The sequence below is a fragment of the Sinocyclocheilus rhinocerous genome, unplaced genomic scaffold (genome assembly GCF_001515625.1).
Source record: "Sinocyclocheilus rhinocerous isolate Xijiao unplaced genomic scaffold, SAMN03320098_v1.1 scaffold813, whole genome shotgun sequence".
Taxonomy (NCBI): domain Eukaryota; kingdom Metazoa; phylum Chordata; class Actinopteri; order Cypriniformes; family Cyprinidae; genus Sinocyclocheilus; species Sinocyclocheilus rhinocerous.
This window is the reverse complement of record NW_015654524.1, coordinates 755,773-771,967: the sequence shown is the minus strand read 5'-3', so window position 1 is coordinate 771,967 and position 16,195 is coordinate 755,773. Positions and strand designations below refer to the sequence as shown.

Here is a 16,195-nt window from a genome sequence, read left to right as displayed (position 1 = left end):
CATTTTTGGGTTTGGAATATAAACAATAGCACGGTAGACTTCTACAGAAATAAATGTGAGACCATAACAAATGTTATTTTTGCATTACCATTTGTTTAAACAAGAAAAAATTCAATATTGTATTTCCATGACTTTCTTAAAGAAGAAAAAGAAGAAGAAGAAAAAAGGATTGATTATGGCAGTTAGAAGAGAGAAAGATGTCAGATTTACCATCACTCCCTCAGAAGATGTATTTGAAACCCCACTGCAGCAGTGTTGACTATTTCTTTTGTAATTTAATGCTAGGGAAATATAACAAAGTATAGTGTTATACACTAATGTTTAGAATTTTGGGGTCTGAAAGATTTTTTAATGTTTTTGAAAAAGTCTCTTATGCTGACCAGGGCTGCATTTATTTGATACAAAAAATTTAAATAACAGCTTACTATTTTAATATGTGATGGCAAAGCTTAATTTTCAGCAGCCATTACTCCAGTCTCCAGTGTCTTATGATCCTTATGAAATCATAAAAGTATTAATTTCTTTAAAAAACTTAAAGTTAAAATCCAAACATTTTTACAACGTAATTACTCCAGAAATGTGTCATCTCACACTGCAAAAAGGGTAAATTGAGCACCAAGTAAAAAACTAAAACAAAAAACAAAAAACAAACAAAAAAACTCGCTGTGCATTACCGCCCTCTAGTGGACACACTAGCACACACTAAATTACCGTTGCCTCACGGGAAGAAAACAGAGATAATGTCGTTCACTGAGAGGTGAATGAATTTAATAGTACACTATTTCTTTTCTCCCTCCCGTGGGGTTTACAACCCTGAAACAAACATACAGCAATCTAAAGAGAGCCAGAGGAAACTGAACAATGGCTGAAGCAGGCACAGTGCCATCGGGAGCCCAGTGGGTCTGATTTTTTTGCTCTCCATCTAAATGTAACATTGTATTCATCTGATTCCGTGAGGTTTGTGAAGGCTGGCAGTGAGGGGGGACCCAGAGGGGTCCGATCTGTCTGGCTCCTCATTGACATTCTCCTGGGCTGGGCTGATGGCTAGGCAATGACTCTTAATGGTTATTTGTTGTTAGGATGGTCTTCTCTGGCTGGGCCACACAAAGACACCCAGTGTCAGTGAGACACTCTGAATGCAGCTCCCTAGCGGCCCGACTCGGCCCAGACAACCGAGCTCACATTCGACTCAATGGATTGCAGAGAACGAAGCCAGACTGAGCGAAAGAAAGAGAAAGTGTTGCAAATGCCCTGCTCTAATTCTAGCATGTGTAGGGGATAAAAAATGCACAAAATTTCTTGGTTTTTAAGATACACCACAAAATAAATGGGTCCACCCAACAACATATGTCCCTGTACGCAATATAAAGTAATTTCCACAGTGCTTCCAATGCTCCGTCCAGAAAGCATGTGTTGATTCCTCCATGATTTTTGGCGAACACTCTTTTCCATGACCCATTTACATCTGATATTCCAGCACACAAGTCTTTAAAGTCACATGGCAGTTGTCTTGATTGCTTCCTGACACATAATAGGTTAAGAGAGGGAGGGGTAGTCAGTCATTTGACATCAGATCACTTAAGAAACTCCAGTGTTGGTCGGCCATTTTGCTTTCACATCAAGTCAAGCCGGCAAGCACATTTTAATCCCCGTTTTGGCGCGGCTCACATACACATACAAACAGACACAAGGAAGTTTAAGCTTGTCTGCAAAGGATGCACAAAAGAAGCATCCGCAGTCGCAAATGTAAAGCAAGAGAGGTGAAAACGAAACGGATCACTTCTACTGAATGGTTTAGAGGGCTTGAGATTACACAGAGAGACAATCCGGAACCGCTTCACTATGCTAAACAGTCAACGTAGCCGTTCGCAGGATTATGATTATGTATTTCACCTCCCATCACCCAACGCAGCCGTTATTCCTAAGCGATCCTTCCGCTTCATTAGACAGGGCGTGATAGAAGCCGCTAACGTGCTAAGTGGCATCACCCCACAGGCAGGAGAGGACAGCGGCTTTAACACCATCAACCATTAAAGCTCTCGTTCTCTCACACTCGGTAGTCCTAGAGCTCAGCCACTGGTGGGGGACTTCAAAGACACTGGATGGCAGTGAGAGAGGACAGGAAGGGCAGGATTACAGAAGGAGTCTGGGTCTTGGGGGTGATGGGACTCTGAGGGGTGTGAACGGGCCTGGACCACTCATTGGCCATTTGGGTTGCGCTCACTTACACTTTTCACCAGCAGGTGGCTGTAGTCCTGTATCTCATTGAGCCCTCTCTGAGTGTGGTGACCTGGCCTTATTAACGCAGCATTAGTGCGTGGCTGTATGGGATACGGGTGGTGGCCAGAAGGAGTCGCGTTGTTACTACTGAAGTTGAGTCCGTCGCGGGACCATCGCAGATGTTCTCCATAGTCCGACTGTGTGGTAGGAGCCGAAACCACCCTCCTGCGGTCAGGTGAGTCCTGAGGCGTTGTCGGATAGTTGTATTCACCAGCAGAGTTGCGAGTAGGTGGGGCGGACGGTCGCCCGCTCTGCTCCCGCTGATTTGGCGGATGGGAGAGGATGAGGTACCGCTGACGCTCCGAATGAGGAGGAACGTCACCTGATCCCTCTTGCCGCCCACCTTGCAGGTATTTGGAGCTCAAGTAAATGACTGCTGAGTTCGCCGGGCAGGGTGTCCCTGTCTGGGTGAGGAAAGTATGGCTCTGGTCCCAATCGCAGTCTGTGAGATGGACATTAGGAGTGGGACGTTTCTGCTGCAGAGGCGTCTGTTCTGGAGTGGGAAGTCCTGGGTCGATATCTCCAGATTTTGGCCAGCCGTTGGTGAACATATTTTCAACCTGCGAACGGGGTCGTTCGCTGCCGCTGATACGCGTCACGCTGATCATGGAACCGCTGTGGCCGTGTCCCAGCATGCTCTGCTCCTTGTCACTCTTGCGACGACTCCCCATGCCAGATCCACTGGCTCTGGAGCGCTGGCGGTGCTTGAGGCTCATTATCCAACACACCATCAGACCAGACAACGCCGCCCCAGTGGCGAACGCTGAAACCACTGACACCACCAGCAAGTTCACGGACACCAAGCCATCTGGTTCCTCGATGAAACTCTCCTGCAGAAGACCTAAACACATGGAAAGAATAACAGTGAGCATAAAGAACACTTTTATAACTGACAAAGATTGAGTTGTTTATTTTTTTTAAGTAAAAAAAAATAAATCATTTTATTTTTCTATGAGGTCGAAGAATGCATGAGTGAAGGAAAATGGCAGACTAATTGCACTCATTGCTACCTAAAGTGGATGTTGATTTTAACAGCTGTAATAACTGTCTTCCTGATTGAAAGCATCTATCATCAATTACGTGTTTTGGAACATTAACTTTCGAAAACATCTAGCACTGAATAATTCTGACAAATACTGAAACTTTTAAGTCGTATTTGCAGATTGAAAACGTGCCCTGGGTGTGATAGATTTTAAAGACACAGTACAGACGGATGAGAGCAATGGATACCATTCACTTTGAAATGACAGAAGACTTACGTTCTTAGAAGAGCACCAATGAATTATTGATGATGACAAAACAGGTGGTCATAAAAAATACTGCTGCAACAGATCATTTAAGAAAAGTTTGCTCTGTGACAGCAAGTGATCCTTTTCCCCATTCACCTATCTGTCTGTCTGTCTGTGTCTAGCTAGCTAGCTATCTTATCTATCTATCTATCTATCTATCTAATGTTGAAAAAAATAGGTTCAGGAAATGTTTTTGTTCAACTACCCAAAAATCTAAATCTAGAGGCAATATCTTATTAATTACAGGAAACTCAATAAAACAGGAGGGAAGTTCTTATAGTCACTCACAACAGTAAGAACCAACATCATGAAATGGCATAGCAGATGAAACGCTCTTGAAACAAATGAATTTAACTGGCAAATTTATCACAATAAAGACAAATGGTAACCATTTAACATGGGTGAAAATAAACAGCCTTGATTAGCACTTGCAGCTGTTTGTTTAAGAAATCAAATAAAATGAGAAGAGAGGAAGCACAATCAATAAGAAATTTCGCTCCAATAATTAGCTCATAATAGCTGCCTCAATGTGGGTGTTTGTGTGGAAGACTCTGCTGAATTAAATGATATATTAGCTGCAGTTGGGCACCAGGGAAAGGAACTGTACAGCACAATGTCATTTCATTGGGAGATGTTATGACCGAGTGCCTATCAATTTTCTGGTGATATACTGTACATGTTTACTTCTCAGTATTAATTTTGGAGGGACAGACCACATTACCGAAACGACACCTCAAATCAATCAATGCATTCATGTGGATGCTGAGTCAGTGTCTGGTTCTTCCTCAGTCCTTTTCTCTCTCTTTCTCTTGCACAAGTCTCTCTGCCCTCCCTCATTGTGTGTTTATCTCTGTCTCTGCCCTGCTACCACTCTCTGTCTATTTTGTTTGTGGTGTGGGGGCATTATATTTATACTATCGCAGACAGATACCAGGTGTGTGTATCTTTTCCCAGCATGCTAACTGCTGTTTAAAGTGTGGTAAACTATTAGTTTTTGTTTTCGTCATCTTTATGATTAACTTTTTTGACTGCTGCTGGCGGCGTGTGGCTGCATTGCTGTTAGAAGTTGGATAAACATCTTTGGCATGGGGCGGTTCACTTCACGAACCACTGACTAAAACAGTGACTTGTTTATGCTGTCACAACCCACTTGGCATTCACAAGGGCCCCAATCATGTATCAGGAACCAGGGTCCTGAAAGGATGTGGTAAACGAGTGGGATGCGAGATGATGCTATTTTCTAGGTTGTTTATGTTCATGCACTGTGGTGTTTACTTTCAGTGGCACGAGGTAACGGGGTGGAAGATGAAGTGATGTTTGATTGCTTGAAGACTCCACTTCTCTGTGTGATACACTTTGTGAAATTTTCAAACAAACTCTGGAGTGGAAAAAAATGGAAATTCAAATGTGCCAGCAACACTTACAATAAAGTACAACAAGGCATTAGGTATTAAGAACCAAATATTAAAAACATTTATTAAAGTAAATATTTTTAATATACACATTTAACCAATGTATCACAATAGAGACAAATGGCAATCATTTAAGACTGGTGAAAATAAACATCCTTGGGATAGTTGAATAAACTTAGCCTCTATGTTAAGACTGTGTCTGAAGGTCTAGTCTGACCAATTAGCAGTTAGCCAAGGACTAATCGGTTTTATTGTTTAGATTCAACTTAGACTAATGTACATTTTTATGTAACTGAACTAAAAAAAATTATGACCAATCTTGAAGAAAAAAAATTAAATGACTAACTTGTAAGACTAGTCTAAACAATTTATGCAACCGGCCTCTTATTTAGCATATATATAAAATTATATATAATAGTACTAACATTGTAATACACACACACATTGTTTTAAATGTTTTGAATTAATTTTTTTATGTTAGTAATACATTAATTTTTACATACATATATATATATATATATGTTTTCATAGTTTAGGCAATATTAGCTTTACAATAAATAAATGCACAAAAAAAAATCAATTGGAAATACTGTAGCATTCTGGAAACTTTGTATAGTATGTAAATCTAATCAAATTCTAATCTTGCATTCTTAATCATTTGGATTGGTATGCAAATTAAGATTCAATATTTCAACTACAAAATACATCTAGTTTTGCTATTTAGTTTCTATTCTCTGGTAATCAACTGCAGCCACACATGCTGTCTCTAGAACTTAACTTGTATTTAACCTATTTAACTTAAAATAGTCTTTTGAGTCATGAATGATTTTCTGAAAAATATGTACTTTTAAAACCTAAATGATATTGCAAGAAGTAAAACCATCAAATTGAACCTTATCGTAAACTCCTTTGAAATCTTTTGAAAGCGCACCTGAGGACATGAAGAACTCCCTGAGAGCCTGCCTCTATAAAAACACAATTTTGTTTGCAAGCAGCACTAAAACACACATCAAACGCTCTTTGTATATACGTGAGTCGCTTTTTCCTGGGCGCAGCTCTGATGGTGCCTCAGATAGATATTACTCAAACCACAGGGGCCTTTCTCCATAATGAAAGAGATGCATTAAAACGCCCGCCTGTCTAGAGGGCCACCTCTCATTCTTTCTCTGCTTTCGCCTGCAATGTGTCCATCCCTTTTTACAGTAAGAAGATGGTGCATGCATGCAGTGAATAGATCAGGGCCATTATAGATGTTACCTTTGTAGTCACTCAGCTTTGTCGTGACGGGAAACAAAATACACAGACGGGAGGGGACGGAGAGCGAGAGATAGTCCCAGGCATGGTTTCTTTCTTTTCCTCATTCCCGACGGGGTGACAGAAACCCCCCTTTTCCCCATTCACTTATTAAAGCTTAATGGAAGGCAGCCGGACTGTCAGGCTGAGGCGCAGCGAGCACGTCTTGAGCTGGAAGCTCCAATTACAGACGAACAATGGCGGTGGAGCAGTCTAGTTAGAATTGGTCTTTTGGAAGGCAATAGGCCAAGTGCTAAAATACTCAGAGCCCAGGGACTAACTGCCTTGCTTTTGCCTCTCTTTTCCCCGGGTCTATTCACTAGCAGTTTGATGTTTGTTGCTTATCGCTCTCCATCTCTGTGCACATCTTCTCTCGCTCGTCTCTCTCTCTGTCTCTCTCTCTGTGCCACGTCCTTTCATCTTCTGCTGGCTGTCTGTCTCTGGGGACGTACCCTTATTCTTTTATTCCCTGTATCACTCTATTGCTCTCTGTCTCTCTTTTCAACCTGTAAGCAGAGAGGCGGCTAATGAAATGCTAGCAGGGTTCGGTTTCTTGTAGAGATTGTGTCGTTAAAAACCTCAGGTGGAATATGGATTTTCTTCTAGCAAATAAGCAACCTTCCTGAGGTTTATTAATTAACTGGCCTTCGAGCAAAGGCTGAAAGAGTATCGTGTGTTGAAAATAGGCTCTTATCAGCTGTGCTTATGTAACAAACACTTATTCATGCAGTAGTTTCTGCACTATGTTAGATACTGCTGTGTGTGAGCTTGCGTAGTGTTTCATGTTAGCACGAGGCTTTACATGCGAGCGTGTGCATTTGTGTGTGTGTGTGTAGCAGTGGCTTATGGTTCACTGACTTTACTCATTATCTTTTCTCTTTCTATCTCTGTCTTGTATTCTCTTGACTTCGCTCTTGCTCTCTATCTCTCTCATACACACATACACACACTTTCCCTTCTCTGCAGAAACACTGCAGGCTATTCTCCGTCTGCCAATCCTTTCTGGTTCTCGACATGTCAGCCATCTTTTGCTGTATTCAAGCCTCACTGTTGCCATTGCTTTGTGTTAATCATGTTGAAAAGACCAGCAACTCTGGTCACCAGCATATGTTGAGTTTTAGATGCTGGTATGATGGCATTCCTACAGGGAGAAACACTGATATTTAAATTGTTTTTCAGTGAGCTTTTAACCAAGTTGAACTTGAGAATCAAATCAGTCCAATTCATATGAAATGGATCATTTCATTTAAAAAGGCCTGACTCTTGCACTCTTCTTTCATTATTTCCCATTTTAAGTCTCAGCTTAACACAACTTAAATTTTTGTCTGTTCCTCACACAAAGCTGACTTTAGAAGACATGGAGAATAGCAAAATAGTAATACAAACTATTTTTATGATGCTTTTTTGGAAACTTAGGAGCTTTTTGGAACACTAGTCCTCATTCACTTCCAATATATGGAATAAAACTGCAACCTAAAATTAATATTTTTGCTCTATGGAAGAAATAAGTGATAAAGGTTTAAAACAACATCAATAGTTCAGCTATTACCTTGAAGGTATAGATCACCCAAAAATTTAAATTCTTTCATGATTTTCTCATGTTGTTGTTCATGACTTTTTTTTGCTTCTGCAGAACACAAAAGATGATACTTTGAAAGTCAATGAAAGTCAATGGGGTCCAAAACAACAGAAGACCACATAGACATTCATTGTATGGAAACAAAAACGCAAAAACATTTTTCAAAAGATCTTCTTTTTTTTCCCACAGAACAAAAAGTTTGGAACAACATTCGGTTGAGTAAATAATGCAACCAACCTTGTCCAACCCTGAGCTTCATGAGAAAGCCCAGCGAAATCAGATCTAAACAACATTAAACTAACTGGCTCCAAGCAGAGTGTTTACAGAAAGATAGTAGTGAAGACATTTAAGGCGTCTTAGCTTACACTTTAAAAGCCAAACTCTCAGATCAATATACAGCCAGCAGGTTTCCGTACATCTGCACGTGTTCTCAATTAACTCTTCTACAATTTTCAATAAGAGAGAGCTGCATGCTCATGGCCTATAGCATTGCAATAAGGTGAAAGGCTTCCTGGCACCGGTTCAGAGTTTCTAATTCCAACATAATTGTGCACGCTACAGTCCACAATGTCTGACGATGATTAACGTGAGACTAAATAGAAAGGACTGTGCGAAATAACGAGGGGTGTTAAGCTGGGGGCAGGCTCAGGATATGAGCCACTCTACCGGAGCCCAATGTTAAGAGAAACAGTCCGCTGCTAAAACACTGTTGCCTGTTGTCGCTTGCTCACCTTTTCCACATTCTGCAGATTAACTCTTCTACAATTTTCAATAAGAGAGAGCTGCATGCTCATGGCCTATAGCATTGCAATAAGGTGAAAGGCTTCCTGGCACCGGTTCAGAGTTTCTAATTCCAACATAATTGTGCACGCTACAGTCCACAATGTCTGACGATGATTAACGTGAGACTAAATAGAAAGGACTGTGCGAAATAACGAGGGGTGTTGAGCTGGGGGCAGGCTCAGGATATGAGCCACTCTACCGGAGCCCAATGTTAAGAGAAACAGTCCGCTGCTAAACACTGTTGCCTGTTGTCGCTTGCTCACCTTTTCCACATTCTGCAGACGCCGCCTAGTCAGCCGCAATGAATTGTAGTCAATTAGCACATAGTTTTTCAACATAGCTTTCCCCATTCGCAGCAACCGTTGCCAACAAACACTAATGAGGATGCAGATGAGAGTCGGTTCAGCTGTGTTAAATTTATCAAACAAGTACGCAAATGTGTACTGCATTGCAATACCACAGATGTGGCTGATGGGGGCTTTACTGTAACACAAGGTTTGCTGGTAAATTGATAGCCTCAATTTAGGGCTGAATGGCGAGAACTCTCAAATGAAATCATTAAAAAATATTCGACATTTCCAGCATGGGTTATAAATTCAGAAAGCGACCCGGTGCTATTAGTCTAGCCAATTACAAAGCAAGACATCTGCATCCACCACAACCACGAAACCTCCAATTTCAAGTTAATGTTTCCAGCATGCTGAAGACATAAATTCTGTCTGTCAGTGCTCCGCATATGACTGTATTTTACCAGCTGTTAAAAACACTACCTTATTTGTATTAAGTTAACACTCCTGTACTGACGGTTTGCCTCTATGACGGAGATGTTGAGTTTTCAGGCTCTGTCTGACTGAGGTGGAATCATTTTTCCACACATTTACTGAATTAAGAAACTTTTCTGGGTCATTCGCGATCTGCTGTGGTGGCTTAAAATGTCTCTTTCATGCTTGTCAGACAGAGACTCAATAGAGACACAGGTCTCTGGCTTGATGAACTGAACAAAATCCTCTTTAGAATGATCGATACAGCTTGTTCGCATCAAGTGCGTGTGTGTGTGTGAGAGAGAGAGAGAAAAATGGTGTAACCTCACCCGTGGGTGCATGCAAGGTATTTCTAAGGCTGAGATGTTTTGCTCGATGTTATTGTGTATCTCTGACACACACACACACACACACCTGTCTGAGCTATCACTTTCACCCAGTCATGATGATCTGTGGCGGGGAGATTCTTTATGCCCTGTCAACATGCCTGGCAACCGCCACAGCAACATCCTCAACACCACAACAGGCGGCTCGTTGTGCTGCAGGCTTCAGTGGCAGTGCTGTTGTCCTTTTATGCTCCTGAGTCTCTCCCTCACTGCAGTCAAACACGCCAAGATTTCTCACACAATAAGGCTACGTTCCAATTGCCAGATAGTGCCCTGGGAAGTGCACTTCAGCATTCCAAAATAACTAATTTTGTCAAGTTAAGTGAGCTATTCTAGTGAACTCTGCCTAGAGATGCTGTGAATTGGAACACAGCCACATATATACACTAATTTCCCTCTCTTGAGCAATCTTTTACTAAATGACACATTGTAGTAGTTTTTGGACCTTTTTGCCACTTCCATTGATAATATAGAGAAGAAAGGACAGGATATGACAGGAGAGGAGAAGAAGAAAACTGGAAAATGTCAATCAAACTCAGGCTGAGTTTGATTGACTAGAATCAAACTCAGGCTGATTGCATGAGCACCATAATATGTATATATGAATAAATATATACATATATGGCTCATACATTTAATCTTCAGTATCTTATTTAATTACCTATAAATCAGAAAAAAATCACATGAAACTAATAATCAATATTTCAAATGCCACCTCAAGAAATGGGTTTTAAATATATTTTTTTAAAATAATGTCAAAAAATTATATACAGTGGGTACGGAAAGTATTCAGACCCCCTTAAATTTTTCACTCTTTGTTATATTGCAGCCATTTGCTAAAATCATTTAAGTTAATTTTTTTTCCTCATTAATGTACACACAGCACCTTGCCACTTCCATTGATAATATAGAGAAGAAAGGACAGGATATGACAGGAGAGGAGAAGAAGAAAACTGGAAAATGTCAATCAAACTCAGGCTGAGTTTGATTGACTAGAATCAAACTCAGGCTGATTGCATGAGCACCATAATATGTATATATGAATAAATATATACATATATGGCTCATACATTTAATCTTCAGTATCTTATTTAATTACCTATAAATCAGAAAAAAATCACATGAAACTAATAATCAATATTTCAAATGCCACCTCAAGAAATGGGTTTTAAATATATATTTTTAAAATAATGTCAAAAAATTATATATATTTCATTTGAAAATTAGGCATAAATGAAATATTTTTTTATTTTATCACCCATAAAGAACATGTAAAATTGTCATTGTAATACACCCCAGACTTTCAAATGGAATGAATAACCAACATATAATCAATTAATTAAAATACCAAACTTTTTAATTACTATAAACAATATGGTGTTTATAGCTAATTGAAATCGGTACGGCTGAATTATATTGTTTTGATGGTTAATTGCTGAGACAGTACTTTCTAATCACATGTAATTACTTTAGAGAAATATGTCTAATTAGTTGAGAAAAACATCTATAAAAACAGGAAAAAAACAGGCATAATTAATTAAAATTAATCATGTAATCATTTGTGTTTTAGTGTGTTATAAAACTCGAGTTAAGTTTCTTTGAATTTCAAATCCATTAATTACTCTTCCTGTCATTCCAATTCAACTTCCTGTGGGATGTGGCCAATTCAATTCAAATTTCAACTTGTGAACTGAAAGGAAGTCCATTCTTCACTTCTGAATTTCCCAGAGTCCGGTACATCGAATGGCCTACCTCAGTGTAGACATACATGTGTGTGTGTTTGTCCATGACTAGATTAATGACTTGGACATGAAGGTCATGAGATGTTGTAGGCTACTTCAGGAGAACATGAACTGCCCCTGTGGGAGTGTTTGAAAGGTCTGGAGGGCAAGAGCACCACATCAGTCTTACAAACATTCACTGTAACATCTAAGTCCTCTATAAAATCTATTACACCCACCCAAAAAACTCCACAGAGCATACAAAACATGATTCACACTAAATGTGACACTACAAAACAACATCTGTCATCTTCATTCCAAGTAAAAGTTTTACATTGCACATCAAATATATTCAGTTTGACTGATTTTGACACTTTGCACAGCATTTTTTCCTTTTATTGAGGACATAAAACGTACTTGATACTGACTTGAGTATCAAATCAGCATATTAGAATGATTTCTGAAGAACACTGAAGACTGGAGTAATAGCTGATAAAAATACAGCTTTGCCATTACAGGAATAAATTACATAAAAATAGACATTTTAAATTGAAATATTATTTCAGAATATTACTGTTACTGTATTCTTGATCAAATAAATGCAGCCTTGGTGAGCATAAGAGAATTACAAAAACATAAAAAAAAAATCCTGCCAACCTCAAACTTGTGAACAGCAGAATACATGAGACATAACTATATCAATGTTTGCTAGCTGATACCAATTACAGCAGAGAAGCAAATTTGCCAGCGTGTGCCTCATTGCCTTTCTCTGCATGGCTGTCATCCCACTCTATAAGAATGATGCCACCATGCACTTCTTCGTGTAACATGGACTTCAATTAGATTGTGATTGCAACCCACTGTTTGCAGAGTCAAAACACCACCTTTCTCCAGGAAATATTTTAACAGCGGCGTAATTGCCTACATCTGTGTCAACTCTGTGATTATACTCAAATGCTTTTGCAGCAACGTACACACATGGGAGAAAAGGGTAAGCGGGTGGGATATAGATGCAAAGAAAGCATAATGGGGCTTATGACTGTCTGCTCTTTGTACACGTACTATAGTTGAACTGCCGGTTTGAGGAGAAGCCTCATTTTGCAGTCCATTCACTCGTGACAACGGTGGAGCGTGACAGTTCTCTCCTACACTGATGTCTCCCTCCCTTTTGATGCCTGGTTTAACAGCACTGACATTTGCTGATGAGTTTCTGTGCAAACAATGACTCCGTCGCTCCCATAAGTGAGCGTAGTTAACGTTTACCAGTGGCAGGTACATTTGGATTCTACCCCAGTAAGAAACTTATTCAGTGAGTTTCGGGGGAACTGGGGGAACTTTTTAAAGCAATCCGTAAGTAGTTTTCAGGAACCACAATCTGTCAAAGCCAAACTGTCTTTTGGCACAGATATACATAAAGTATAAACAGAATATTGTGAAATATTATTACAATTGAAAATAAATGTTTCCTATTTTAATATATTTTAAAATATAATTTTTTCCTGTGATGGAAAAGCTGAATTTTCCTCAGCCATTACTCCAGTCTTTAATGTCACATGATCCTTCAGAAATTGTTCTAATGTGGTACTAAAGAAACATTTCTAATTATTATTAATACTGAAAACAGTTGAGCTGCTTAATATTTTTGTGGAAACCACAATTTTTTTTCAGGATTCTTTGATTCAAATAAAGAACAGGCTTTATTTGAAACACAAATCTTTTGTAACAATTTAAATGTCTGTAACATCAGTTTTGATCAACTTAATGGTCCTTGTTGAAAAAAAGTATTTTCCTTCCAAAAAAAGTGACCCCAAACTTTTGAACAGTAGTAGAACAGTAGTACATATGTACTGTATGTATATTTTAGACTTCCTTTGGCATAATAATTCACTTCTGCTCGACCCCTCACATGACCTGCAATTTTACAATGAAAGGGATACTGTTGAAGTTTAAGGAGCGTTAAATTAGCCGCTAATCCTGCTATCGATATGGCTGACTTAAAGGTCATGACCTGTAAAGGGTTAACACCACATTGAGGTAAGATCGGGCGAGAGAGCAAAGGCTAGAATGTAAAATGTCATGCTATCCTCTCTCAAGCCAGCATTTCTCTCTTTATACAACATGTACTCATTCCAACAACAAACAAGTTAATCGTTTCAAGCACTGTTGTTGATTTCTGAGCACAGCTTTTGCTGCTAGTTTAGTCATCGGCCATCATTACACAAGAATTCGCAACCTGGCATGTCTCCCCTAACGGAGAGAGAAACAGAAAGATAAAGCCAAAGAGATAGGCCCTCAAAATGCAGAATGACAAGTGGCTGTTGGCGGCCGTGTCTCGGGCCTCTAAGGGCAGGCCTCACAGGTCAGCTAATTTAAAGCATCTGATGTCTACATCTACTTTGATCAGCTTCCCCTCGGAGCATCAGGCAAAAGGAGAGTTGACATTCTGAAGCAGATCGCTAAGTGCTTGGTCAGGGCACAGGAAGAGCTGGCGCATCTCTAATTATGGTCCTCACACTGATGAGCAAACCGAGAGAGACGGCAGGAACTGCCTGATCGGTTACTCAAACACCAAGGTGAAGTGAAGGTGGAAGAAAGATGCAGAGAGATATATTTGGGCAGATATATTCTCATTGTACACAAGTGCCCTGCAACGTGACAAGCTATGCACCATTTCAACTGAAATTTTCCTCTCGTTCTTTCTCATTCCTATGCATGCAGCTTTTATGCAATCTCATATTAATTGAGAGACTAAAAATAACTTTTAAAAACTCATTCGTCTCACTGCAGGACCACTTAACGGGTCATATAATGACGAATCAAAGTTTCCTTGCTCTTTTGAGATAAAAAGAGCTTGATGTACCATTAACATACTGTAACTTTTTCACTTCAAACTTTCTAAACAGTCAAAAAAGAGCATTTATTGAAACAAAAATGTAAAAAAATTACTCCTTCTGAATTAAATAGTCTATTTTGCTGCAAAAAAAGGATACTGGCACAGTGAAACAATTGAACTGCAACCCACCTTATTTTTCAAGAAGTACTGTAAATAAATAGAAGAATAGCAAACTGCAGTAAATGGTAAAACTATTTGAGCTACAAAGCAGTTTATGATTATGATAACAAATTAAAATTAGAGGTAAATACCAGTTTGCAACATCAAGAATAGCAGACTGTTTTTGAACTAAACTAAAATAACAAAGCAGTTGACATCTGAAGCCTTGGATAAGCAAAATGGTAATAATTTTTTCTTAAGACATGAAAATGTACATGTTATTTCTGAACTAGCCATTTTACTGTACTGCAGTGAATAGACTTTTCTGAAATGAAAGAAAAAAAAAAAGAAAAAAAAGCTTGATGTACTATTAATATATTGGCAACTTTAAAGTCCCCATAAAAATCAAAATTAAAGTTTTTTGGGTGTTAATATCAATATGTTAGTCTTAAGGTTATCTATAAGGCAGTGTGCTCCAAAACAGTGACAAAATTCGCATTTAGAAGATACAAGCATTCAAAGCTTTTAGTTTCACTGCAGGACCACTTAACGGGTCATATAATGACGAATCAAAGTTTCCTTGCTCTTTTGAGATAAAAAGAGCTTGATGTACCATTAACATACTGTAACTTTTTCACTTCAAACTTTCTAAACAGTCAAAAAAGAGCATTTATTGAAACAAAAATGTAAAAAAATTACTCCTTCTGAATTAAATAGTCTATTTTGCTGCAAAAAAAGGATACTGGCACAGTGAAACAATTGAACTGCAACCCACCTTATTTTTCAAGAAGTACTGTAAATAAATAGAAGAATAGCAAACTGCAGTAAATGGTAAAACTATTTGAGCTACAAAGCAGTTTATGATTATGATAACAAATTAAAATTAGAGGTAAATACCAGTTTGCAACATCAAGAATAACAGACTGTTTTTGAACTAAACTAAAATAACAAAGCAGTTGACATCTGAAGCCTTGGATAAGCAAAATGGTAATAATTTTTTCTTAAGACATGAAAATGTACATGTTATTTCTGAACTAGCCATTTTATTGTACTGCAGTGAATAGACTTTTCTGAAATGAAAGAAAAAAAAAAAGAAAAAAAAGCTTGATGTAAAATTAAAGTTTTTTGGGTGTTAATATCAATATGTTAGTCTTAAGGTTATCTATAAGGCAGTGTGCTCCAAAACAGTGACAAACTTCGCATTTAGAAGATACAAGCATTCAAAGCTTTTAGTTCGTCACTTCCACCAAAACGGCTCAACGATTTTTTTTGACGTCACATCATACTTCATCTCCTCATCAAATCTTCTGACCAATCAAACGCTCTCTAGAAGCCGAAGCGCCCGCCCCCTACACTATAAATAGACGCTGAAGCTGCGGCTGAGATCGGTCGCTTGTTCACAGTGTAGTATTTCCTGTACAGTGAATGGCACGTAGTGCACAATGTAGGCGAGAGGGAACGATTCAGACAGTGTATGCTTTCGATTGGGGCAAATGAGGTCTGGTTTCACGTTGTGTCACGCGAACTGCGGCAGCGCGCACAGTCTGTTCCGGACTTTGGCTCCGGTCCAGAGACGAGATCGCACGGAGCGGATCATATGCGCGAGTCGGCATTTATTAAACATTTTTAAAACTACACAGCCTCAGCATGATTATGATCACTATTTTGTTTTACTAAGAGTTTCATATTGAATCTAGGG

The 16,195-nt window shown here is 39.1% G+C and overlaps 1 protein-coding gene across 1 annotated transcript in view; it reads right to left on the bottom strand.

The window, feature by feature from the left end:
* Nucleotides 1–489: 489 nt before the first annotated feature.
* LOC107717564 (semaphorin-6B-like) overlaps nt 490–16,195 on the bottom strand; it is a 132,925-nt gene continuing 117,219 nt past the window's right edge. Inside the window, exon 19 of the mRNA XM_016524354.1 lies at nt 490–3,121. Within this exon, the coding sequence (XP_016379840.1) occupies nt 2,199–3,121 (923 nt within the window). The 3' untranslated portion in view covers nt 490–2,198. The remainder of the gene's footprint in view (nt 3,122–16,195) is intronic.